At 41.7% G+C, this 23,724-nt stretch overlaps 5 protein-coding genes across 11 annotated transcripts in view; 2 read left to right on the forward strand and 3 right to left on the reverse strand.

Annotated features, from left to right (window-relative positions):
• The window catches only part of LOC6734375 (microtubule-actin cross-linking factor 1), a 75,984-nt gene extending 69,614 nt beyond the window's left edge, over positions 1 to 6,370 (reverse strand). Inside the window, exon 1 of one of the 2 annotated variants that reach the window (XM_039291759.2) lies at positions 6,273 to 6,370. The gene's annotated coding sequence lies outside the window, so the exon portion shown is untranslated. The remainder of the gene's footprint in view (positions 1 to 6,272) is intronic. The other variant, XM_039291760.2, reaches the window with a different exon arrangement.
• A 424-nt stretch (positions 6,371 to 6,794) lies between these two features.
• On the reverse strand, positions 6,795 to 7,990 carry LOC6734379 (protein DJ-1alpha). Its single transcript, XM_002081364.4, has 3 exons — positions 7,484 to 7,990; positions 7,108 to 7,430; positions 6,795 to 7,035 (listed from the first exon to the last, which is right to left on the reverse strand). The coding sequence occupies exons 1-3, from the start codon at positions 7,655 to 7,657 to the stop codon at positions 6,876 to 6,878; spliced, it is 657 nt and encodes a 218-aa protein (XP_002081400.1). The 5' UTR covers positions 7,658 to 7,990; the 3' UTR covers positions 6,795 to 6,875.
• A 2,335-nt stretch (positions 7,991 to 10,325) lies between these two features.
• Positions 10,326 to 23,495, reverse strand: LOC6734380 (protein argonaute-2). 6 transcript variants are annotated; one of them, XM_016182060.3, is made up of 8 exons: positions 23,332 to 23,493; positions 22,538 to 22,716; positions 18,982 to 19,144; positions 15,907 to 15,981; positions 14,409 to 15,194; positions 14,127 to 14,349; positions 12,454 to 14,064; positions 10,326 to 12,388 (listed from the first exon to the last, which is right to left on the reverse strand). In XM_016182060.3, exons 3-8 carry the CDS (start codon positions 19,100 to 19,102, stop codon positions 12,250 to 12,252), a joined length of 2,955 nt encoding a protein of 984 aa, XP_016027498.1. In that variant the 5' UTR covers positions 19,103 to 19,144; positions 22,538 to 22,716; positions 23,332 to 23,493; the 3' UTR covers positions 10,326 to 12,249. The 6 variants fall into 6 exon arrangements, with proteins under 6 accessions (XP_016027498.1, XP_016027499.1, XP_039147720.1 ...); XM_016182061.3 differs by lacking the exon at positions 15,907 to 15,981; XM_039291786.2 differs by lacking the exons at positions 22,538 to 22,716; positions 23,332 to 23,493 and adding an exon at positions 19,821 to 19,884.
• Positions 18,483 to 19,858, forward strand: LOC6734381. The gene is made up of 3 exons (XM_002081366.4): positions 18,483 to 18,741; positions 19,212 to 19,339; positions 19,404 to 19,858. The coding sequence occupies exons 1-3, from the start codon at positions 18,596 to 18,598 to the stop codon at positions 19,595 to 19,597; spliced, it is 468 nt and encodes a 155-aa protein (XP_002081402.1). The 5' UTR covers positions 18,483 to 18,595; the 3' UTR covers positions 19,598 to 19,858.
• Positions 19,606 to 19,858, forward strand: LOC27206169. The gene has a single exon (XM_039291791.2). It carries the CDS (start codon positions 19,606 to 19,608, stop codon positions 19,786 to 19,788), a length of 183 nt encoding a protein of 60 aa, XP_039147725.1. The 3' UTR covers positions 19,789 to 19,858.
• Positions 23,496 to 23,724: the final 229 nt, after the last annotated feature.

A 23,724-nucleotide genomic window follows, 5' to 3' on the forward strand; every position in this document is an offset into this window, starting at 1 on the left:
TGTGTGTGATTGCGCTCATGACTTGATAAGTTTCACGGCGACCACAAAACTGCTCTCTTTTCGGTGGACAGATCTTTTACATATATTCCAAATATTTATCTTTGACTTTATTTTTATATAAAGTATATCAAAATGTTAGCCGGATCTAGGCCAAACATTATACTTGATATGATATGATACCCTACCTATTTTATATAAGTTCTTCTTACAAATGGAAATCATTTAAATTGAGAAATAATGTTAGATTTTAATTTTTCAAATATATTATGTCTGTTCTTGCTTAAAATGTAAATAAAATAATACTAAATATTCAGTGAAAAGTAGATGTATTGCCACTTCTAAATCAGGTAGTAGTAGCCAATTTACAAGGCTGCTTGGGCCATCGGAATCAACTGATTCCTTCTACCTGAGCAACGGAACCTGAGGCTGATCTAATCGAGGGGCCTTCCACATATCTCCGACTGATTTACGATTCCTCCCTTCCGGCGTGTAAGACAGCGGCAGACCCACATTTAGTCTTAATTTGAGCAAAGCCACTCGGCATTAAACTTGCAAATTAGATGCGCAAATTGAACGAATAAATGGCGAACGAAAACGAAATCGAAAAGAGCCAAGTCGATCGTACTACATACATAGCTCGTTGCCCTCCGACTGAGCGGTGATCAAACCAAAAGCAACAGCAGCTGTTGTGACTGTAAAAATAACACAAACGCGCGGCGCCGGCCAAACAAAAAGTGAGCAAACTAAGGTTGCCGAAGGCCAAGGGCTCTGTGCAAATAAAGGAATTAGCAGGCTGCCGCATGGGAATGCAAACAGAATGTATCTAGAGTCTAGACAGTGTCTTCTCGCCGAAGTGCCAGCGAAGAAATGCCTCTTAAGATACGAAATCTTTCAACGGTGAAGTCATAGGGGGATTTTACAAGATTTCACAAAGTTGGAAGTTTTTTAAATGTATAGTGCTATCTTTGAAACAGCAGGGACATTTTTCAAATATAAAGCAAAATTACTATAGAATTCTTCTTGGTTTTATACGAGCCTATTTGAAATAGCAGTACTAATATCTTAACAAGCTTAAAAGCATAAATAAGTTATTATTATTCAGCCAAATAACATATTTTTTCAAATTTTAACCCAAAGAACGCAATTAGCTATCATTCAAAGATTTGGCAACTTTAAAAACTTTTAAAATTAATAACTTTTGAAATAGTATACCTAACTAACTAGCTGTTATTTCAGTTTTAAGTATGTTTAAATAACTGAGAGCTTCAATTTTTATGAGTATTTGCAAACACAGTAAGCAAATAATTTGTTAAAGGCAAACACAAAACTTTAAAATGCTTAAAACTGTGACAAGAAAATCATACAGTGAGTGGAAAAAATGCTAAACAAATATGAAAAAAAAAACCGTTGATCGATATTTGTCAATTAGACCCTGTAGCCGAAGCACATTATTTCCGGCCGATCACATTTATCTATATAACAACAACTCGACTTTATGATCCAATGCCACTCAAAGCGCCATTCCATTTCGCCATAAAGATATGGAGAATTCCCTTGAGATAAGGGCCTGAGGAACTGAAAGAGAGCTAAACATAGACGGAATTGAAATTCCGGACGGGATGTGATGGGAACCCACTTATTCGCGTAGGTGTCCCCAGTTCTCACAGGGCCCTCGTGGCTGGGGTTCACCCAGAGTGGAATTATGCGAGGCACAACCAAGTCAATTAAGCGACAGTTGAAAAGGCAATAAACAGGCAAACCGCAAAAGTCACAAAACAATAAACGTTGATAAAAATAAAATGAAACACAATGGAAAAAAAGAGCAGGAGAATGAAACAAGTTTGACAACGTCATCGCTAGAAAATAGAGTGAAAAAAATGTCAGAAAACTGGATAAAAGGGTTCGCGGAGCTGTCATGGGAACAACGATCGAGTTGAAAAATTGTCTAGTTATCAACAATGGATTTATTAAATGTGGAACTGGGCCCCGGGGCTACGCGGCATGAAATCATATTCGAAATAAATTGCATTGATTGCTCCATTAGATCATTGCTACAGGGTTATTGTCATGGGATTATGTCATGGTACAACTATCGGCGATCGCACAAATTTGCATGTCAAATTGCTAAACGGGTTCAATTGATTTGATATTCTACAAGTTCGAACTCAAATCGTTTGATATGAGTGGCATGCTCCGAAGGTTTCTAGAACTGCCCAGCTGCTTGCTCCATTAGTTAGTGTGTGCTAATTGATAAATAGACACACACAGACGATCGCCGACTAATTAGGCACCGAAATTCCTAGTGGGCGTCGCCCGGCGCAACTTTAATTATCCACTCAAAAGGGCAAAGATCAGTTCGGAGTGGAACGCAGATCTGGTTGCGGAGTTCTTTCAGCTGGGAGTTGTGCCATTGTTGTGTGGAAATCAAGCGGTTGATTGCATTGTGTTCCCGCTTATCACAGATGCCACACACCAGATATGGGCCGACAAGGGTTCCGAGATGCAAGTGCCATGTCTACCGCAGATAGGCGGGCTGGCATCTGGGGCTTCCCGACAGCGTGTGAGAACATTAGCTAATGGAGCGCAACCAAACCAATTTGACACACAATCGGGACTTTAACCTTTCATAAGAACATCTTTATTGGATTCTTCGAATGGTGTACTTTTGAAATAATAAGCATGAGCATGAGGTCAGCAACAAAGTGCATTAAAACATTCATATTTAACTTAATGCTTTTATACTATGTATGGAAAACCTTGGCTAAGAAACAATTAAACTCCTCCTTAGCTAGAATACTTAAGTATCTGATCCTTGCTTCAATTGCTTAATTAAATGCCACTACCGACTTCGGCTTCAATTACCCCAATCGAATGGAAATGAAACACAACCGTAATGCCAGCGGACACACCTCCTCCGTTAGTGTCTGAATTTCCACCCAGCGGAGACATCTAGATTTCCACGGCCGATGGCCACTTTGTAGTGCAATCGCCGACCTCGATGGAGTTTTCCAACTGACGATGCCAAGTGCATTACGCTGCCAATCGAGGGAAACACTACAAAAACCTGAAACTTGTCAGACGGCCCAGTGGTAAGTAATAAAAAAAAAAAACGAACGCAGCCGGCAGAAGGAAAACCGGCCGGGGGGAATGGGGAGTCTAGTTGTTCGGGGCCCAACGCTTGAGTGCATTTTCCAGGCCGACAATCACCACTAGACAACTAACAACTAAAAACTACTTGAACAACAACTAAGACAACAGCAATAACGAGCGTTATAAAGGCAACAACCCCTTTGGCGGATTGCGATCCCAGCCAAGTTGATGTTTGATTATACTTTATGTTGCTTGCCTACTGCACAATAGTATAGTCACAGGGTGTGTCGCAACTCATCCTTTCGGGACTCATTAAAAGCGCATTCGGAAAATTCATTAGGAAATGTAGCTAAATGAATACTTCGTTCCGGCAGAATATGCAAATTAATTAAAATCCCCCTATTCGGTGTTAAAACTTGAAGCTATCTCAAGGGTATTAGATTGCCTACTTATTTTATGAAACATTTTTATACAGAAATGGTTTTATTATAAAAAAGATTGTTTTTCATTTATCGAGTCATAGTTATTTGAATTGAGAAAGGTCAAGAGTGAAAAGCTGCTTAATTTTTGGCCAAACTAAACAAAGTATCTATCTTTTGCAAAAATATTTAAGCAATGGATTCAAAACATGATTGATTGAGTTTTATTATACTAACAAAGTACACACATATGTACTACATACATAAACTCATATTTAATTTAACATATAGCTTTCAACATTGGGGTTGAAGAATTCGAAAAGGTCTGCAGTACAGGGTGTTTGTTAAAAAACTCCCCCTATGTACCCTCCCCCTTTCTTGCAAACAGGAAAACTCTTTGGGAAATGAAAATTAGGCCTGCCGCCAAATGTTGTTTCTTTTTTCTTTTATTTTGGGGTTGCTCACCAAAACAAATGAAATTGTAAACAGAGCAGCAAAATACCGGCGAAAGGAAGGAACAGGAGAGAGCCAAAGAGTGTGGGAGGTGAGCGTAAAGCTTCGCTCTTCCTCTTACCCGCTCTCTCGTTTTACCTGTGGTCAGTGTCAGTGTCAGGCGCTCACGCACACGTGTGCCGCGTGGTGTGTGTAATGCGCGTAGCCTGGCGATTTTGAATGAATGACAAATCGGACGGACGAAAAGGAACGGTACTCGTGACGGATGTGTCACCACCACCACGCAGAAAAAAACCATTGACCGCCCCTCCTCACTATCGATTTTTCTCCAGCCACGGTACATGTGTATTTATGAATGTATGTATGTATGTAAATACGTCTAGGAGACAATGACAAAAAAGTAAAGCATTTGCTAATTAGAACAAGCATTTGATAAAAACACAAGGGCGAATGCTTTAGCAGATAGTACACATAGATGCATAGATAGAGAGCGGATGGAGTGGACCAGATAGGCGAGAAAGAGTGGAAGGCAGAGAGTGCGAAATTATTGTGCTGACTTTGCTTTGATTAGCCGGTCAGCAACTAAGTCATCGTACAGTCGTACTTTCCTATGGGGAATTTCACACTTCTTGCAAAGGCTGATCCAATAACCCTGTTCCATTGATGCAGTCTTATAGCCCAGTTGTGAATGAGTTTATTTATGAATGTATCGAAGGTTTTTAAATATTTATATAAAAAGACGAGTTCTTTAAGTAAACAAGTTTTAAAACTTTGTGTAAGGGAGTAAGTAAGGGATCTTTATACTACAGCAAGGGTTCTTATTAAGCGTCAAGCATCATAGTACACTATACATTCATTTCTGAATGTTAAAATCTTCGATGCGACTACCCACCCCTTTTTGAAAACAATGGCATCCTACACAGTGAATGGGGTTAATTATTTAAGGAGCAACAAAAAAAATCAATTATTATCTGTTTAAACAGCTATCTAACAAAGGATGGTCAGTTTGGGTTAGGCAGGTACGACTGTAGATAAACGCACCTGCGTCAGAGGGAGCGGGTTGCGGCTCACACATGACTCTTGCTCTGACACAGTTTTATAAACAAATTATTTAATTTGTTTACCCGCCCCCGCACCATAAGGCAACGGCTGTCGGTTTAAAAATTCCACTCACACAATCGCCGATTGAGGAAAAGAAGACAGAAGGAACACCCAAAAAGGAACAAATGATGGCTTTTATTCCGGCTTGCGGCATTTAAGCATTTAGCACATTGCACTTTGCTTAAGTTTGCTGATTTTTCGGCTGTTTGTCGTTTGCACTGTCACCGCTTTTTGCACAATTTCTTCGTATTTTACACGGTTTATTCTCGCCTCGGTTGTTCGTGACTCATGAAAAGGAGCACCGCAAAAGGGCACCGAAAGTGCACTGGGCGAGAGCGAGAGAGGGCGCATGTCAGAGAGCGATTGCGTTTGCGGCGGCGGTTGTTAGAGAGAGATGGCGAGTGGGAGCAGGGAAAAGGACGCAAAGAGAGAGGGTGGGTATTTGATGTGTGTGTGTGTGTGTGTGTAAGTGCAGCAAACGTTTTTCATCCTCTTCTTCTTCTTCTGCTCTTTTTGTTGTGGCTGCTTCCAACTATTTTCCTGAATTTCTGCTTTACTTTTTTTTTGGTTTTAGCTTTTCGCTCCTGCTCTATGCTAATTTTCACTATTCACTGTTATATACACAATATTTTCCACTATTTTTTCTTATTCCGCTCGCAGCGCTTTTCATTTGCCTTTGCACTGTTTTCCTTTCATCACGCAACGCAAAAGCTTATAACAATAATTTATGGCAATTTCGTTTGCAGTTTGAATGAACTGCACTTTTTTCGCGTTTCTGGTTACACACACTTTACATGGCTGTGCTGCAGTAGTTGTTGTAGTTGTTGCTGCTGCTGTCGCTTTGGTTGTTGCACTTCTTGAAAACCGTTACACTTGTGCAATTTACCCAAAAACAAAAAGAACAGCAGCAGTAGCAGCAGCAAAAGAAGCGGCAGATTTAATGACCCGTCTACACTCACACAATGCAACGAACGCACACATACACACGCTTACGGCTGCAAGTGCAACGGGCGCAACAACAACAAACGATTCACGTGCACTCGGCGGCGCAAAAAAACGATCTTATCTCGTTGATTTTCAAAAGAATATATCTAGCATCTCGACTGCAACTACTCTATAAAGTTGTATCTACAGTTTGCGATTCACAAATATCTCAATAACGGTTTCGTTTTCCGCCAAAAACACAGAGAAATGCAAAAATTCACGGACCGCCCCAAAAGTTGAACCTTCCGATTTCCCGAGTTTCGCCGAACTAGCCGTTGATACGATTTCTTTTAGTTTTATTGTAATACATTTGCAATCGCCCGGTATGGTGGTTTTATTCTCAAGTCTCCGCACGGTCTCACTAGGCGGTATAACGGTCATACCTAAAGTGTGCATAAAGCGCCAACGGGGAAAATGGGAAACTCTGATGATGAATTCTGGTGGAAAACTTGGATACTATTATGGGAAAATAGGTACAGATCTTAACGGGGCAATAAGAATAATGGATAAAAAAATGGAGAAGGATAAAAATATTATTAGATGCCTTAACTATGAACTTTTATAGTGCATTTTATATTGTGAATCCAAACAGATCGGAATAATTTTACAATTATTCATATTCAAATTATCAATAGGCTAATTTAAGTTTAGGGACTTCATATAGGAAAATGTCAGTTACGAAGCTTTGTTCATAAAGAACAGTCCACCGATTTTTTCAACGTCAATGGTTGTAAAAAGGAAGAGATTTTACTATTTATAAAACTATACGTTAATATTCTATATTTATATTTCTTTGTAATTTATGATCAGCTTTTCCTTGGATTCCCGTCATGGTTTATAAGTCCAGAGCATTGCCTTGGCCACCTCCTTCGCAACTTCCACTCCAACCAGTTGCTCGGTAATCTTCAAGGCGAAGTCAAAAGTGGTGCCAGGACCACGACTAGTAATTATGTTGCCATCCTGGACCACAGTCTTATCGTCTATATAACTGAGTAGTCAGAGGAAATGTGGTAATTTAATAAACAAACATTTTATAAACAAGTAATACTGGCAAACCTACCAATAAAGTTCCTTCAGCTGTGGCTTCATATCCGGATGCGATGTGATGGACTTCCCCTTTCCGATTCCGTGCTTGGCCAGCGCAGTGGGAGCTGCACAAATGGCGGCAATCAAGCCGCCCTTCGACTCCTGGCAACGCAGCACATCGCCAACGGCTGACGAGTTCATCAACGCCTTGTTCCCAGCTAAACCGCCAGGCAGGACCACCACGTCGTAGTCACCCCTGGTCACGGCCTCTTCCAGGGAAGTATCCGGCACGATGACCACGGATCGGGAGCACTTAACCGGTTCACAACCATACAAACCAGCCACGGTAACATTGATCTAAAATTCCAAATGATATAACAATGGGATCTACAAATTAATGGATTATTTACCTTTCCTCTTCGCAGGACATCGGCGGATATGGTAAATTCCATTTCCTCGGCTCCCGGGGCCAGGATGATCAGTGCGTTTTTGGCACATGTATCCTGGTTGGATTTGCACCTGACCACGCGGCGATTGGCATGGGTGACCACATTTGGGAATGATTTCCTCAAAACTGAAAGCATCCTAGACTCAAAAGGCAAGACGAGTGTTTAGTTAAATATATTTTTATTGAACAAAAATGAATTGTATATGCTGTTTTCTTACTTTAAACGCAAACTAAAATCGTTTTTGTTTTACAAGGGATGGGTACATATCGTGGGTTTTTAAAATCAAATCGAAATCGATAAAAATAATTACAATTTGTATAAAACATATACGATTTGTTATATATAATTGTGTTTTCTTTAACTTAATTGAGTTTGTTGATTTTTGTTTGATGGTATCTTGTATTGAAGCGCTTAATAACTAATTGTTAGACAGCTTGACAGAATTAAATCGAAAAGATCATCAACTTTCATTAAATTGCATATTTCACAAACTCGCATTTTTTGTTGTTTGTTTTGTCTTGGTTACACATATAATGTTGTGGAAAAATGTCGTTTACGTCGTAATTTAAGTCACATTTAAAACTGGTTTGATTTGTATTCGTCATTAAACTTGATTTTGTTTTGCCTTCTTTTACTAATAACATTTAAAAAGATCACCAAAGTTACAGATTTCCCATATTACGTTGCTCACGTTGCTTATTTTCTTTATTCATAATGTTGATGTATTTTTGTTTTTCTTTTTGTTTTTGTTTACTCCTCTTAGATTAGAACTAATAATATGTATTTTATTGATTAATTACCCGGCATTTTGGTTGATTTTTAAAGTAAGGTATGTACCAGATGATCTCCCTAATCTTAACGCACGAATAAGTGTTACTAACGTATTGATTTTGCTAGTCGAATTTCAGCTAAGGGTTGGTTATCCGATCTGATCCGATGCGCATTTGGAACACTAAGTCGAGAGTGGATTGTGTGGATCGTGTGTTTGTGTTTGTGGGCTAATGGCTATGTGGATCGCGCATGTGGTCCGGGTTCGAGTGGGACTCTGGGTCTAGTTGGAAGAGTATAGAGTACACACATACATATATGGTATCATAAGTTCATAGGTTATTCAAATATAACGTTTTAATTGCTTGGAGTTAGTCCGTCACTTCTTGAAATCTCGGTAATTGTGGCATATATGTAATTTAATCGTTAGTTAGATTTAGATTTGTATTTATTCTTTTTATTTCCTTTAGGAAGAGTTGTGCAAATTGCTGTTCTAGCTTCGATTTCGATCTGATTATATATCTAGGTATATATCTATATTTGTTGTATATAATTGTAGACATCTATAAACGGCACATTTATAAGTAATATGTAGAAACAATGCGATTCCTCTCTCTATTTCTTACTTATCTCTTCTCTTCTTTTTTGTTCAAGTTTTTTACTTCCTTTTTTTTGTTTTCTTGTTTTGTTTTTTTCGTTTTTCTCGATCTATCTTTAGTTTAAAGCTCAATTGAATTTTGACAGATAAAAATGTAAGTTCCCATGTGGATATCCCGGCTTTTTGTCTTTTTATTTGGGCCTTGCCTCTGAGCAGAACATAGTTTGGAAATGATATCTAAGGCCTTCCACGATCCCCAATCTTCTCCTCCAACTTGTTTTCCATTTATTTAGCTGCACGACACTGAAGAAACCATTGAAATTGTAGCGTGTGTGAGTTTTCTTGAGTTCTTGTGGGGGGAAAATCGGAGTTATCCAGCTTTACTATATATGTATAAGTTTACGCGTGTATATAGGGACAACTGTTACAGCCCATTTTTCTTGGATGGGAGGAGATAGCAGCTTGTTATTGGCATTTTCATTAGTGATAAGGGTTTTCCCACCGATATTTCCGCTTCATTCGTCTTGCGAGTAAGTTAAAGCTTTGGACTTTCTCATGTATTGTGTGGTAAAGTAAATTATTGTTGAATATTTCGCTCATTTTACAACTACGAGATGCATTCATTGTCGGCACACATTTCAGCTTCAGCTTAAACTAAGTGAATATATAATGTAAATGTTGGTTCTTTCTGGCCGATCTCAAAAATCGAGCCCCGAATCGCGAACTCCTTTGCATTGTTTCGTTTTCGTTTTTTGTTTTTTCTTAAAACTAAAATTGTTTGATTCGTTTTTTTGTTGGATTTTGTTTTTGTTTGTTTTTTTTTTGCATCGGGTTGCTTTAAGTAAAAATTAAGAAATAAGTTTACAATTTTAATCCCTTGTGTAGAAACGTTACTAGAAAAACAAATGGAAAATGAATAAGTCAACAAATACACCCACACATTGATTGCACAGCCCCACAAAATGTTAATCGCATTTAAACGCATTACCAATTAATAATAATTAATTAATAAGCTATTAATATCAGCTATGTTGAGCCTCGTTGGAAGGACTAGTCAAATTTAGAAAAAAAGAACTGCAGCTGAATACTTTAAAATATTTACTCTGGTTTTAAAATTTCAGCAAGAGATATCATTGCACTTGAAGTAGTTGACCAAATGAATGATTAACATGGAGAAGTTTAAAAACAGGCATTGAGTATGCAGATTTAAAAATAATATATCAAATTGTGAAATATCAAGGGATTTGAAATCATGCGTGAAGTTGCACAAGTTTGTATACGACTTCAAATCCAAAGATATTTCTAAGAGTTCGATTCAACATTTTGAGGGACCGCATGCGACCTCCTTCCTTCCGTTCTGTTCCCTTTTGTTATACATATATTTTTGAGGATTACCAACTAATTTGTAAGTGCTGTAAATGATTAAATATAAGCATATAGATTTATATATATTATGTATTTTATAATGCTCACATAATGTACGATTGGCAAAACAGCTTGCAAACTTGGAAACTAAATCTAAATTAAAGGTTCTGTGAAGAAGGATGTATACAATTATAAATTAGGTTTGGCCCGGGCGACTCCGAGTGGATAGATCGTCGTCGCCCGCGTCGCATAAATAACAACTCATTATAATGTTAACTTGAACTGTGTCCTCGATATAGTACAATTACTAAGCATACGTTTCATATTGTTATTGATATTGTTTGTTTGCTTGTTGATTTTGGCGAAACTAAAACTACTTTGTAAAATATTGAAATGTTGTTGCCACCTCCCTCCGGCGGACGGTGGAGAAGAGTTACCTTGTTTATATTACCCGTACACCACTTTGATCTAAAGTTAATTAATACGAAATTATTACAACGAAAAGCAGCGAAGTAGCCAATTCGAAGCATCAACATGAAGAAATCAACAAATTTCGTTAGGCATTCGTTTTAAAAAAATATATATATGTATATAAGGTACAACTAAATATATCATAGGGCTTATTGTAGGAGGTACATAAATAAGAGGACATTGAGTGATATGCCTTGGACTCGAGGAGGGTTGAAGAAGTTCGGAGTCTGATTGTGTGGTGTGGTGCATAAAAAAAGGGGTAAACTAAGGACTAACATAAAATATCAGCACTGCCAACGTAACGTGTCTGCTACCGTGTTATTTGCACTTTTGAATTTAAGTATTCTACATCATCCGCTTGGTTTTCGTTTCGTAAAAACTTTAAATGTTAGTTCTAGGCTTAGTTATGTATGTATGTATATACTAGGCTCTGCTCTATAAGTATAGCTATTGTTTTGACCAAAAGTTTGTCCCTTGTTGAAATTGCAGTTCTCGTTATTCATCATCGCCCACTTAACTCATCTGGCCTTACTTGCATTTTTTTTTTCTCTCTCTTTTTGTGTTTGGTTTTTGGTAGAGCCCAACTTACAAACTATTAAATGTTCTTGCTCGGTTTTGTCAGCGCCCTAGTTGAAGTATTGAAGTATTTCATTAGTACATGCTAAGTTGTGTCTACACACTCTTTCAATGCTTGTCGCTTTAATGTCGCTTGTGGTTTTTGTTTATATTTTGGTGGTGGTCTTCGTTCACAGTACAGAGAATCCGAGTGGTTGGTGTTCTTGTGGTGTTTGCTGTGTGAGTCGATCAGCAACGTATTCATTTTGTATACTAAAAACCTTTGGTTGTATGCATTCATTCATTATCATTCATCATGTCTTCATTTCGTATCGTGTAAAAATATATTGTACAATTTAATCGTAATTTCTATTACAAAACTCGTCTCTCTCTCTCTCGTGCTGATGACGCTCACTTTTCACTTAATTTCACTTCCATTTTTGTTAGGTTTCGTTTTTTATATGTTTTGTTTTGTTATCTGGTGTTGGTTGGTGTTGCTGTCGTAGTTTTTGTTCCCTTTAGTTGATTTCCTATTTGCATTCAATTTGTTTGCTACGCTTGTTTTTGAGAATTCTCACATTTCTTTGATTTCGCAAACTTGTGCCTGACATTCGATTGGCTATCATTTCTCACTGTGTAGCTATCTGCTTTGTGTGTGTGTGGATGAGCGAGTGTGTGGATGCTGTTTGTGTGTCTTTGTGGGATTTTCATTACTCTGCTTACTATATATGTACGTGTTTGTAAACTAATGCATGCAAGATCTTCGTATTCTGGTTGGGTTTTCCACCCATCCGCGATCTCTCAACGTAAAACGTAACTTAATTCTAAACTTCTATGCTTGGCTTTCATCCGCTTTCCGCTTTCTGATCTGAGGGTAGGAAGTGGGGAGTTGCTTATTCGAATCGAAATTCGAAACTGATTTTGTATTCTTTAGCTTTTTGGTGTTGGTATTGGGGAGGGGCGATACTTTTTAGGCAAAGTACATGACCTTCTTGGTATCCGCGTGCACAGTGATGGCCCTGGCCATGGCACCTGGCGTGCGATCCTCTGAGCAGCCGCTCTGGTGCGAGCCCTCGCCCGAATCGTGCTCCTTCTCCACCAGATGGTATCTGCAAACGAAATACACACATTAACGCACAGTCCAATTGAAGGCTAATCGAATCCAATGGCTTACCTGGCACGGAAGGCCACCAGATGGGCGTAGTAGGCTGGCGCCGGTATACTGACGGATCGAGTGCAGCGCACGTACGTATGGCATAGCTGATACGTGAGGCACTGCAGCTCGTCCGAGTCAAAGTGATTGTCGTCCCACAGAACGTGGTAGTGCGAGGGGCGACTGGTGCCCTGGATGCCCTGATGGCTGCACAGATAGAAATCGAATTCGGTGGGATGTGTGATGCCCACATCGACGGTGGTGCCTGCGGGAATATTGCCCGACTTGCCGCTCTGCTCCTTCTTCTCCGCGCAGAAGAGTCGTGTGTGATGGCGCTTCTGCACCACGATGAATGTGATGCCCGGCCGATATTCTGGCTCCAGCTTAATGCAGGCCTCTCGAATGGCGGTCAATTCGTGTTGCAGGACATGCGGGAATTGTCCCTCGGAGACTCCGTCACGATAGAGTATGATGCGGTGGGGCTTGTAGCCGCCCGTCGACTTGTAGAACATGATCAACAGCTCGCGCACCATGCTGCTCAGCTCCTGAATGATCTCCTGCCGGTGCTGCTGTACGCGAACGGTGGCGGCATAGCGCGATGGATGGGCATCCATGGAGCCCACGACGGCGGCAATCGATGGTTTCTTGTTGTCGCCAGCTGGTGGGTGTGTCACATCGGCACCCAAAAAGATGACCGGCTCATTGAAGACCTTTGGCCGGATGGAGGGGACCAGAATTGAATTGATGCCGCCCAACTTGACGTTGATCTTCAGACACAGATTAGAGAGCGTCTGTGGCGACGTCTTGTTCACGTTCTTGGCCTGCACACACTGGGTGGCCATGCCCAGAACGGTGTCACCCACGCGCTTCACCTCGGCGTACACCGGAGTCTTGCCGGGCAGCACAACGACGACGAGCTGCAGACCGGGGAAGGTGATCTTCAGGTAACGGAACATGGGTTCCACTTGATCCGGCCCGGTGGCGTACTTGCAGAAGCACGGCTGTCCAATTATCGGCATGCCGGCATCGTTTGAGATCTTCTGCAGCTGCTGGGTGAAATTGCGCAGCGCATCCTCGCGCACCGTGCGCTGTGGGGCGAAACAGGCGATGGCCCAGATGCGGATCTCGACGCCAGTGAAGAACTGCTTGCCGCGCATATCCCATACACCCTGGTTGGGCGAGGCCAAGCTCACCTTGTTCTGTGGCGGGAACAGCTGCTGGCCAGTGAGGCCGGTGGACACACGTCCCCCATACTGAAGCTTGGGAGGCGGCAAGACGCGTCCTCGTACCTCCATCATCGAATTGGAGATGGTCAGGCCAAACTCCTGCACATACGAATCGTTGTTGAAGTCGGCGCGCTTAACCAAGTTGTTAATCTCACGCTCGCGATCCGGAGCAGAACGAGCTGTGGCCTTGATCATGGTCGACGTCTGCATATCGGTCAGCTTCTTGATGCACCGCTGTCCGGCCACAATGTTGCATACCTCCAGAGGCAGGTAAGTGTGCTTGTGCTCTTGGCCAACCTGCAGGCAGGGCAAGTGCGGGTAGCGCAACTTCATGCGGTACTTGTCCAGGAAGTACTTGGCCACGGTGCACTCTACGGTCTGTCCGTTCTCCAGCTGCAGTGGGAATCTAAAATGATGATGAAGCATGGTTAGCAAAAGCAGAAATGTTTGAAAATGCAGAACACTTACGATTGCATCTGAGCGGGGCGGCGAGTGACGTTGCACACACGATACTTGCGACGCATCTGGCCGCAGTGGGTGATCTCGATCTTGAGACCCTTGATCTCCTTGGTGAACTTGACGCGCTGCGAATCGGTGAGCGGTTTTCGCTGCTCGTTGATGTCGCGAATGTCCAGCACCTCGCACATGAAGTCAATGACTGGTTGAGCCTTGTAGAAGGCGGTGGCCGAGACTGAAGAATATGTAATCATTAGTTGGTGAAATAGATAATACGGAGCACTGCGAACTCACCATCGATATTGAGCATCATCTTCCACTGCGAGGGCCTTACGCTCTGATGGAAACCGAACCAAACCTCGCGTCCACCACCCAGGGGATGGTAGTAACCTTCCGGGGAACTAAAGAAGCTGCGTCCCACTGGCGTGTACGTCATGCTGGGCAGATGGCGCATGACCACATCGAGCGCCAAAATGGCATCATAAGGTATCTGCCGCGTGCGGCCTTCGAGAGCTTCCTCCAAATTGAAGAGCGAGACCTGAGCCTGCCACTTGATCGTCACGCGAAAGATTCGATCCTTGCCCTCGCCGGGTAGAGTCACCTCCAGCTCCAGACGCTCGTTGCCAATGGGCAGGGGATCGCGGGTGTACAGATTGTTGCGACCATCGAACACCGGCTTGAGCACTCCGAAGATCTTGCTATAGGCATGCACCATGGTCTCGATAATCTCACGGTTCACCTTTCGCGGACACTTGTCCGGCTGTATATTGATGTCATAGTGATGCACATAGCCACGCGGCATTGTCACCTGGAAGTGATTGGCGCGCAGCACAATCGGGCGACCCTCTCGTCCGAGATTCGGGCGACGTGGACACGTGAAGACGGGCATATCCGGCTGCGTGGCTGGCGTGGCGGTGGCAATTGCTGGCGTCACGCTGCCGGTGGTGGCACCCAAGGCGGAGGCCACCTGGGCGGCAGTTGCTGCTGCACCGGCCACAGTTGCTCCACCAGCGGCCACATTCTGGGCACTTGGGCTGGTGACGGCGGTGGGATTGACCGACGAGCCGGGCGCTGGTGGTGCTGCAAAGTCAATTGCCAATTAGTCTCTTCTCCGAAAATATTTGATTTCCAAATAATTAAAGGTTTTCAAAAACAAAAAAAAAACGCAAGTAGTAGGCAATATCTAAGAGTACGTTTTGGGTTGGTTCTCCTCACATGCTTGGATAAATCTCAGGAACTTTAAGATATCAGAATGTTTAGTTATACATAATCGTAATTGTACTAATTAATACGGTCCGTATCATTTACGCTTTCTGAGCACAATCTGAATCAATTAGAAATCCCTGAGATAATCCAGCATATGAGTAAGTAAAACCCACTTAATTGCTACAAGCAAAAAATGATCATGCAACGAGCGTAAGACATAAACTACTACATATTCAAACTCAAAACAGGTGTTTGTAGGTGTTTTAGTTCAGGTGTAGAGTAATACTTCAAGTGCACTTTGCATGGTACAAAGAAACAAACATTTACACGAAATAAAAGTTCAAAAAGTTAGTTTAAAGGTTTGGTATTGGTTTTTTTTTTTTTTTGTTAGTTTTTGTTAGTAACATTACGGCAAAAAAGAAGGATTACGGATTACGGATTAGTTGGGTTGGTTGGATTAGTGGGGGGAACACCAAACTAAAGAACATAAACACAAACAGTTCGGTATAGCGTTTCGAATCAATCAAATTGCATAAGGATCTTAGTAATTTTAGTAATCGTTTTTGGTTCTTGGAGAGTAATTTACATGTGAGCGTGTCGAAGCTAGTCTGCGCCTGAGAGGGACTCTGAGGCCGAGTGGGCGAGGGGGTCCACTGTGACTCTATAAAAAGAAAAGGTAATCAAATCAACGCAAGGTAATCAAATGAACGTGGAAATGAAGAGATTCAAATCAAAATGGCAATAGGGCAATGGCCAATCGATGGTTTGTTGTTGTCGATGATGGAGAATCGAAAATGATAATGATAATGATAATGTCAATGGTGGAGAACGATGTTGGAAAACCGAAAACAGTTGGCGATAACGAACGAAAAAGAAAACGAAATTAAAGTGCGTTAATAATATTTTAGTTACAGTTTTCTTTCATCATCGTTATCAATAGATATATATATATATATTATATGTATGTATATGTGTTTGTATTTCCGGTTATATGTGTAGTGTCCTTATAGAGTTAGTATGTCCTGCTGCCACAAGTTGTTTACCCCTTTGGCCAGTTGCTTAGTGGGTCGATTGGGTTTTTGATTTATATCCTGGGTCCCGAGTTAGCCGCCATTTGGTTAATAGTTTGCAGTTATTTCATCCTTCTACCCAGGGTTCCTTTGCAGGTGGGTTAAGTTTTGATGTTCTACCAAGAGCTTCGCCCAACTATCTAAACTTTATGCTTAATTAACTTATAGTTTAATCATTATCCTTAATCCAAACCTACACAATACTGGTAATTATAATACAAATATTCTAGTGCTCATAAGTTTGTTATGAAACAGCTTGCTTATAGTTTCTATTCCCTAGTTTGCTGGATATTATTGTTTATTGTGAAACACAATATGACATATGATATTGGAAAACGGTACCTATTTTGAAGTTCTCTGGCATAAACAACAATAGCTTTTGGTAAGAGCCCATTAAGTATTCAGATTTCAAACAAAAGAATCATATTTTTCTACGATCCCTTCTTTCCCAGCAAACTCTTTTTCATATTCGACGACATCTACGTTTTCACCCCATTGAAGCATAAATATTTAAATGGAATACGCACAATTGGTGGCAAATTGCGACGCAATTGGTAGTGACTGCTCCTCAAAAAACCCAGATCCATATACGATACGACCCGAATTCGAATGAATTCGAGACGCAGGCCCCAAAAAAGCCACCAGAGATTAACCCCCAGAAAAGCTGGAAACTATTGCGACGCGACGAAGGTTGTTGACCCAATTTTTGCGCATTTTCAACTCTGCACTTTGACGCACGTGTCTGTCTGTGTGGCAGTTGCACGTGTGTATGTATCATATATAGAGGTGCAAGTAGAACATCGAAAACTTGATTAGTGGGTGGCTGGGCAAAGGGGTGGCATGGAGTGGGGGAAACTTGTGGCAGCAGTCGCCTATTTTTGTATTCTTCTTTTTGTTCTGTCTGGAAAATGTCTTTCTGTTCTTTTAGTCGCAATCACTTACGTTGTCCAACTGGATACATGTTTTTGCACTAAGTTAGGTTTTGGTTTAGGAAAAATAATTAATGTAAAAAATGTTGGCTCGTGTTTGCTTTTCGTGTTTTGGTGTAAAATGTAATTGATTGTTGGTTTCTTTGTTGTTGTTGTTGTTGTTGTTGTTGTATTTGTTGTTGCCTTTGCTTTTGGTTTTCTACTAATTATTTTGTTTTTGATTTCAGCCTTTTGCTTATCACACTTTAAAGTAGTTTAAAGTTTTATTCGTTTGGTTGATTTTGCATTTGTTTTGTTTTTTGTTGTTGTTGTTGTAGTTGCGCGTGGGCGTGGCGTAGGCTTATTATATATAAATTGGAATTATCAGCAGACAAGTGGGTGTGTTATCTTGTCGCTGTCTCTCGCTCGACTTGCATTATTTTATTTATATTACTCGTATGATTATTATTATTATTATTATTATTGTTTGTTGTTGTTATTTTAGTATTGGAAAAGAACACAAATGTAGGCACAGCTTTCGTTTAATTTTATATGTATGTATCTTTTATGTACACACCTAGGCGTGTATATATGTATATTTATATACTTATATATGTATCTAATGCTCTTGTAATACAACTAAGAAAAAATTCTTCTTTATGCTCGCATATCTCGTGAGTGCAATTGTATGCGTGTCTGTCGCTCTGTGTGTGTGTGTGTGCTCCTCCGCATATACAGCAAGAAAATGCGTTTGTATGCGTTTTTTTTTTATATATGGCAGCCCAAAAAATGTGTGCACGTAGAATTCTTAACTTTTTCGAGACGTGGTTTTAGTGCACCAAACACGTTCGCGCCGCCCGCTCTTATGCACAAACCGTGGCCAGACTATCGAATTTTGATTTAGCACAACTTTTGTTAGCTTTTCGCGCCGCGCATTATGCAAAAAATGCAATTTTCTTCAGCTTTTCCCACAACAGCCACACACTGGACGTCCACACAAAAATTGTACTCGCGACGTGTGAGCGTGACGCATGCTGTACACTCTTAACCACACTTAAATGAGGGCAAAGCACTCTCGCCCGCAGACGTGCGAGTGAGCGAGATGGCTATACGAGCAGCATCTGGGCATAGCGAGGCAGGGTTGCTAATGCCAGTGTTGTACAACCAGAGGCGGTCATCGTGAGTGGGCCCCGTTATCGCTATCGTCGCTCAGCTGTTACGTAGCGTGCTTGTTACGTCGTGAATTTTGTGCGGAAAAACCGCAGAGTTTTTATTGCCGCCGCTAAAAACATAAATAATGTCTGTGCCTTTCAGTGGCGCATTGCGGCGTTCCGGCGGCATCGTGTCCGCCATTGGCAAGCAGCTGAAGAGCGTGAATTTGAAGGGCGTCAAGCGGATAACCGTGCAGTTCGATCCATTCGCGGAAAACGTCAAGTCCACACGGTGAGTCGGAAAAGCGCTTTTCACCGATACCGATAGCGGGGCATGCGCACAACATCCCCTATTCACCACTCGAATTGGATAGAATTTTCACGAAACCGAAAGGAAAAAGAAAACCATACGAAGTAGAAACTGAGGAAAACCAAAAAGGGTGCAGTGAAGTATTCACACCAGAAAAACCGATCCTTCGAGGGCTAAAAAGGTGATGGGGTGAAGGGTGAAATGAATGCGTGCCACACTCACCGTAGACTTTCCCAATGATGCCCACGGTGGAGGTCATCTGGAGATCCGGAAAAGTCAGCGGCAGCGTGTGCGGATGGAGCTGAGCTGGCCCACCGGGAGCCAGCTCACGCTCCGTGGACATTTTAGTCGGTGTCGGCGTCAGTTTGAGGCGGCGTCGCTGCTCCTGGAAAATCAAGTAAATCGAGATGATAAATCAATAATCTTTCTATCCATTTCTATTCTAATTTCAGGGAATTCCTCTTCCTGCTCTCCACACCCAAAGTGGCAGCCTCGAATCCCAAGTGTGTGGTCAAGCCGGAAATCGTCTGCGATCGCCAGCCGGCCAACATTAAGTTTGCCCTGATTGATTCAGCGCAAGGTAAACTGAACTTAAACTGCAACAATCAAAAAGCAAACCCTTATTGATATTATATCCTTTACAGAACAAGCCAAAGTCAAGGAGATCCGCTTCAACAGCGATAACCTAAACACACTAGAGCTGCTGCAGCTGTGCAACAAGCACGTGTCCAGCTTGGCACCGCCCGAGGAGGTCACCAACAAGGTCCTGACCAAGGCGGAGAAACAGAAGCTAGCAGGAGGCGCCGGCGGCGGAAAGAAGGCCATCAAGAAGAAGTAACCATCAGGATGGTGAGGAAGCACAAAGGAACACTGGCGGTGATCGAGAAGATCTACCAGGATATACCAGCCTTCTCCGACATCTTCACCGAGGAGAGCTTCTACATGTTCGCGTTCTGTTTCGTGTGCGCCACCATTCTGGTGGCCTTCATTCTCTCCCGGTTCATCACCATCAAGCCCGTCGATTTCTGAGCCAATTGTCTTGTTCAATTCCGCACACGTACTTTTCAAAATATATATACGCTCTAACATGTAACAAACACTCCGCACTGTATTGTCTTTTTGGCCCGACTGTGCGAAAGGGCAGCGCTCGATTCGGTCAGCCTGTCGTTGGTTTCATTTTTTTTTCCCCATTCGAAACCAGTTTTTCGGTCCCTGGCAAACCGGAAAATCATCTGCTCCTGCTGCTGCTGCAGCGGCGGCTGTTTGCTGCGCTTGCTGATGTCAGCGGATCGGAGAGCCGCCTGCCGTTCCAAAGCTTATAATCACAATGGGGCGGGAGGAGCCAATGGTAATTGGACCGCAGGAAGTCGACCAAATGGGCCATGCAAAGTGGACGTGGCTGGGGTGGACCACTACAGACTTGTTCATGAATTGTGGCATTCATTTGTTAGTGCTCCAAGTGAATGATCTACATCCTGGTAATGAAAACAGGGGTGCAACAGGCAGTGGAGAAAGCTTCTCTGCTGCCAAGACAGCTGTTGAGATGAATTGGAGTCTTATTCTAATGGGGGAGAAAGGAAGAAGGTGCACTGTGCAGTGCAAGCTTTGAGCTAAAGTTTTGAAATGGCGCGCTCCGAATGTGTGAATATGTACGCATTTGCGACGAAATCGATGGCTGCAACTGGCAACAATCTGTTGAAGTGTGGCAGCTGCAAAAATGGTTGGTGAAAGTTGCCCCAAAAAGCTGCGGCACCCTGTGATTAATAGAATTCTGTTCAGTGTGCCCCAAGTTCAATGTCAGTCTGCAAGCTTTCTCCCCGCCCGTTCGACTGCCATTTTTAAGGAGTCGCGTCGTAAAAACTTTCACCACCCACTTTCAAATTTTGAAGTCCCGAACGAGGTATTATAACTTCGATCATAAGGTTGCAAATTGGAGCTTGCCACTAATAAGCTTGCGCATCAATAACATAGCAAATTTAAGTTTTTCAAACCCATAAGTTTTTTATACTTTTAAAACTCTCTTTTAATATGGCGCATAAAAATGTTAGAAAGCTTTGTTAAATTATAGCATAGGTCCGTACAAATCGGTTTTAAATAACTGGTTTTTGTTATAAGTTAGTAACTTATATAAATCTCAACTCCCCAATGTTTTGATAACATTTTAAACGGTTTAGGATTGCATTATATAATGCCTGGCTATATCGACATAAATGTATAAAGGATATTATTAGTTTGATAAAAGTTCAAGAGCATGTAAGCCTGTCGAAACGATTTGAGTCGATTCCTGACGTAATTTGCGCGGGACGTGGGTGGCGGGGTTAGTAACGAACGAAAGTTCTATTGGAAGCTAAGGATGTGACCTTTCTACCAAAACATAAACACTGTCTGTACGGTCGTCCCGCTCGCACCCCCGCGCTCTCACGCTTGGCGCTCTTGAAAATTTCCCAAAGCATATGCTCAGGCGCCATTAGTGTTTTGGTTTCCTTTTTCTCCTTTATTTTCGTTTTTTTTTATTTTTTGATTTTGGGACACCTCCATTTTACTTGCAGCTCCTGCAGCTGTTCTGGAAGCCTCGATTTGCCGGCAAAATGAAAGATTTGTAATGATGTACTTACCAGAGAACTGCAAAGGTGGCATTTTTAGCCACTCGACTCACACCCAACAATTTTGTGTGCGGGTGCTACCCGCCACGCACATCGCGGGTACTTACAAACACACAGTATACGTCTGCACATGCAGACAAGACACCCCGTTGTGCGTGCACCCGAATCAATACGGTGCCCTGCGTCGCGGGTGCCGATCATACTCGGCACCCATAACGGAGGGTAGAGAAGACAAACAGTCAGAAAAAGACAAATGCCTAAAAAGGGATGAGTGACAAAAACACTTATGGGTTTACCGTTAAACACATGGGTGTTTCCAAAAATACTCGGGTGTTTCTAAAAATACTCGGGTGGTCTTGTCTGGTGGTCGACTATCTGAGTCACAGACAAGATGCGTAACTCCATACGTTTTACACTCCATACGTTTACACACTATTCTTTCGGCGTGGCTCTAGACTTTGTCAAATACTTTGTAAAATATGCCCTTCATCTTATTATTATATATTATTATAATTATATATATTATATTATATTTTATTATATTATATATTATTAATATATATATATATATGTAATTTAATTATTATATTATATATATATATATATATATATATATATATATATTATATTATATATTATATATTATTATATATTATATATATTATTAACGTTATTATTATTTAAATATAGATTATAGTAAAAATAATAGTACATAATGTCACAAAATTTATTTCAAAAATGACTTTATATAAGAATATTTGTCATTAGAGTATTCAGGTAGCGACGTGTGAAAAATTAATAAGGGAATGATTCGAAACGGGTGGCACCCATTGAGTCCATCAAAAAGCAAAGACATGAGCACGAAATTTTTCTTGGGTATTCCCTTTTACCCTTCATTTCTTATACCCGTCGCGCTTCCACCCATACAAATTTTAGACGTACAAAAAATGACCTGCGGCCGATCGTTGACTGTGCGTCCACTCACCCAAACGGCTCTTGCGCAGCAGGCCTCGGGTGGTTTTTTTACTCGTCACAAAAACACCACGTTGGTAAAACACTCGAATATTTTCTGTTGCCGCAAGTAGGGTGTCAAAAAACACGGGGTGCCTAGAGACCGAGTGTTTATCGGGTGGACGAAGAAGGCGAGTGGCGGGCTGCAGTTCTCTGGTACTTACCCTATCGCAAAATTGCAGCTGACTTTGGTGTATGTGTGTACGCTTTTATCAGCTTTATCAGCGGCAAATCAAGCGTTTTTGTGGCGAATTCCGTTTAATGGAGGGGAACTCATTAAGGAGTTGAGAGGGGTTTGCGTCTCGACTGGATTTAAACCGTTGCGGACGTTTCTTTTCCAGCGCTAATTGGAAGAAACGAGAAAGATAAGTGCAGGAAATGGAAATGGAATTGGTTAAAACGCAGTTTGTGCGGCTGCTGTTGTTGTTGGTGTTGCCAGATCGTTGCGCCGGAGATATGCATGAAATTGCGAGTCCGGGGAGCTTTTTGTTTACTTTGCTATTTGACAACACACACTCTTAAGCAGCTCCTATTTTATTTAGTTTTATTTTTTGCAAGCTTCCAGGCCTGTTTAACAGCGCGCGTGTGTGTGTGCGAGTGAGTCAAAGGTTGTCAGTGTGCGTTCGGCACTCGACTCTCTCTCTCTCTTTCGCACTGTCCCTCTCTCTTCGCGCTTTCTGTGTTTGCTTTGATTTTTGTTTTTGCCGCGGCTTTTAACTTTTTTATGACAACTACTTTGGAGGGAAAAGCTTTCCCCACAGCTCCGCGAAGCAGTCATGCAAAAAAAAACATACAGGCTGCCACTAGACACACACACCTTCTCACGTCCGCCAAAAGCACCAACACACAGACACACACGCACGCACAGAGATTGCTGCAAAATGAAAGCACCAACAACAACAGATACAAAAACATCCAGCCCGCAACGCAAAAATTGGCGAAAAAATATGGCAATTACTGCAGATCTGGATATATCCGTGTTTGATTCGCCTGGCGGAGATCGCTTGAGATCGTTATGTATGAGAATTGAGAGTCAGCTTCGGAAAATTGCGAACGCGCGAGTTTTGCACAAACACAACTTATTTGCTGGCCGTTTTGGAATTGAATAAAATAAATATTGTTGCGTGTGCCTGTGTGTGTATATATCTGTGTGAGACGGCTCTCGGTGAGAGAGCGCGCAATTCGCGTCAGAAAGGGACGACCAGTGTGTTGCGATGAGAGAGCGGGGCAGCGAGCTTTTGTTAGGGGGACACCAACAAAATGACCTTGTCGGGATTAATAATACCGTTACTTCCATATATCCCCCATTATTTACTTCAAAATTTAAAAATTCAAAATAAATTGTACACAT

Source organism: Drosophila simulans, chromosome 2R, assembly GCF_016746395.2.
Source record: "Drosophila simulans strain w501 chromosome 2R, Prin_Dsim_3.1, whole genome shotgun sequence".
Taxonomy (NCBI): domain Eukaryota; kingdom Metazoa; phylum Arthropoda; class Insecta; order Diptera; family Drosophilidae; genus Drosophila; species Drosophila simulans.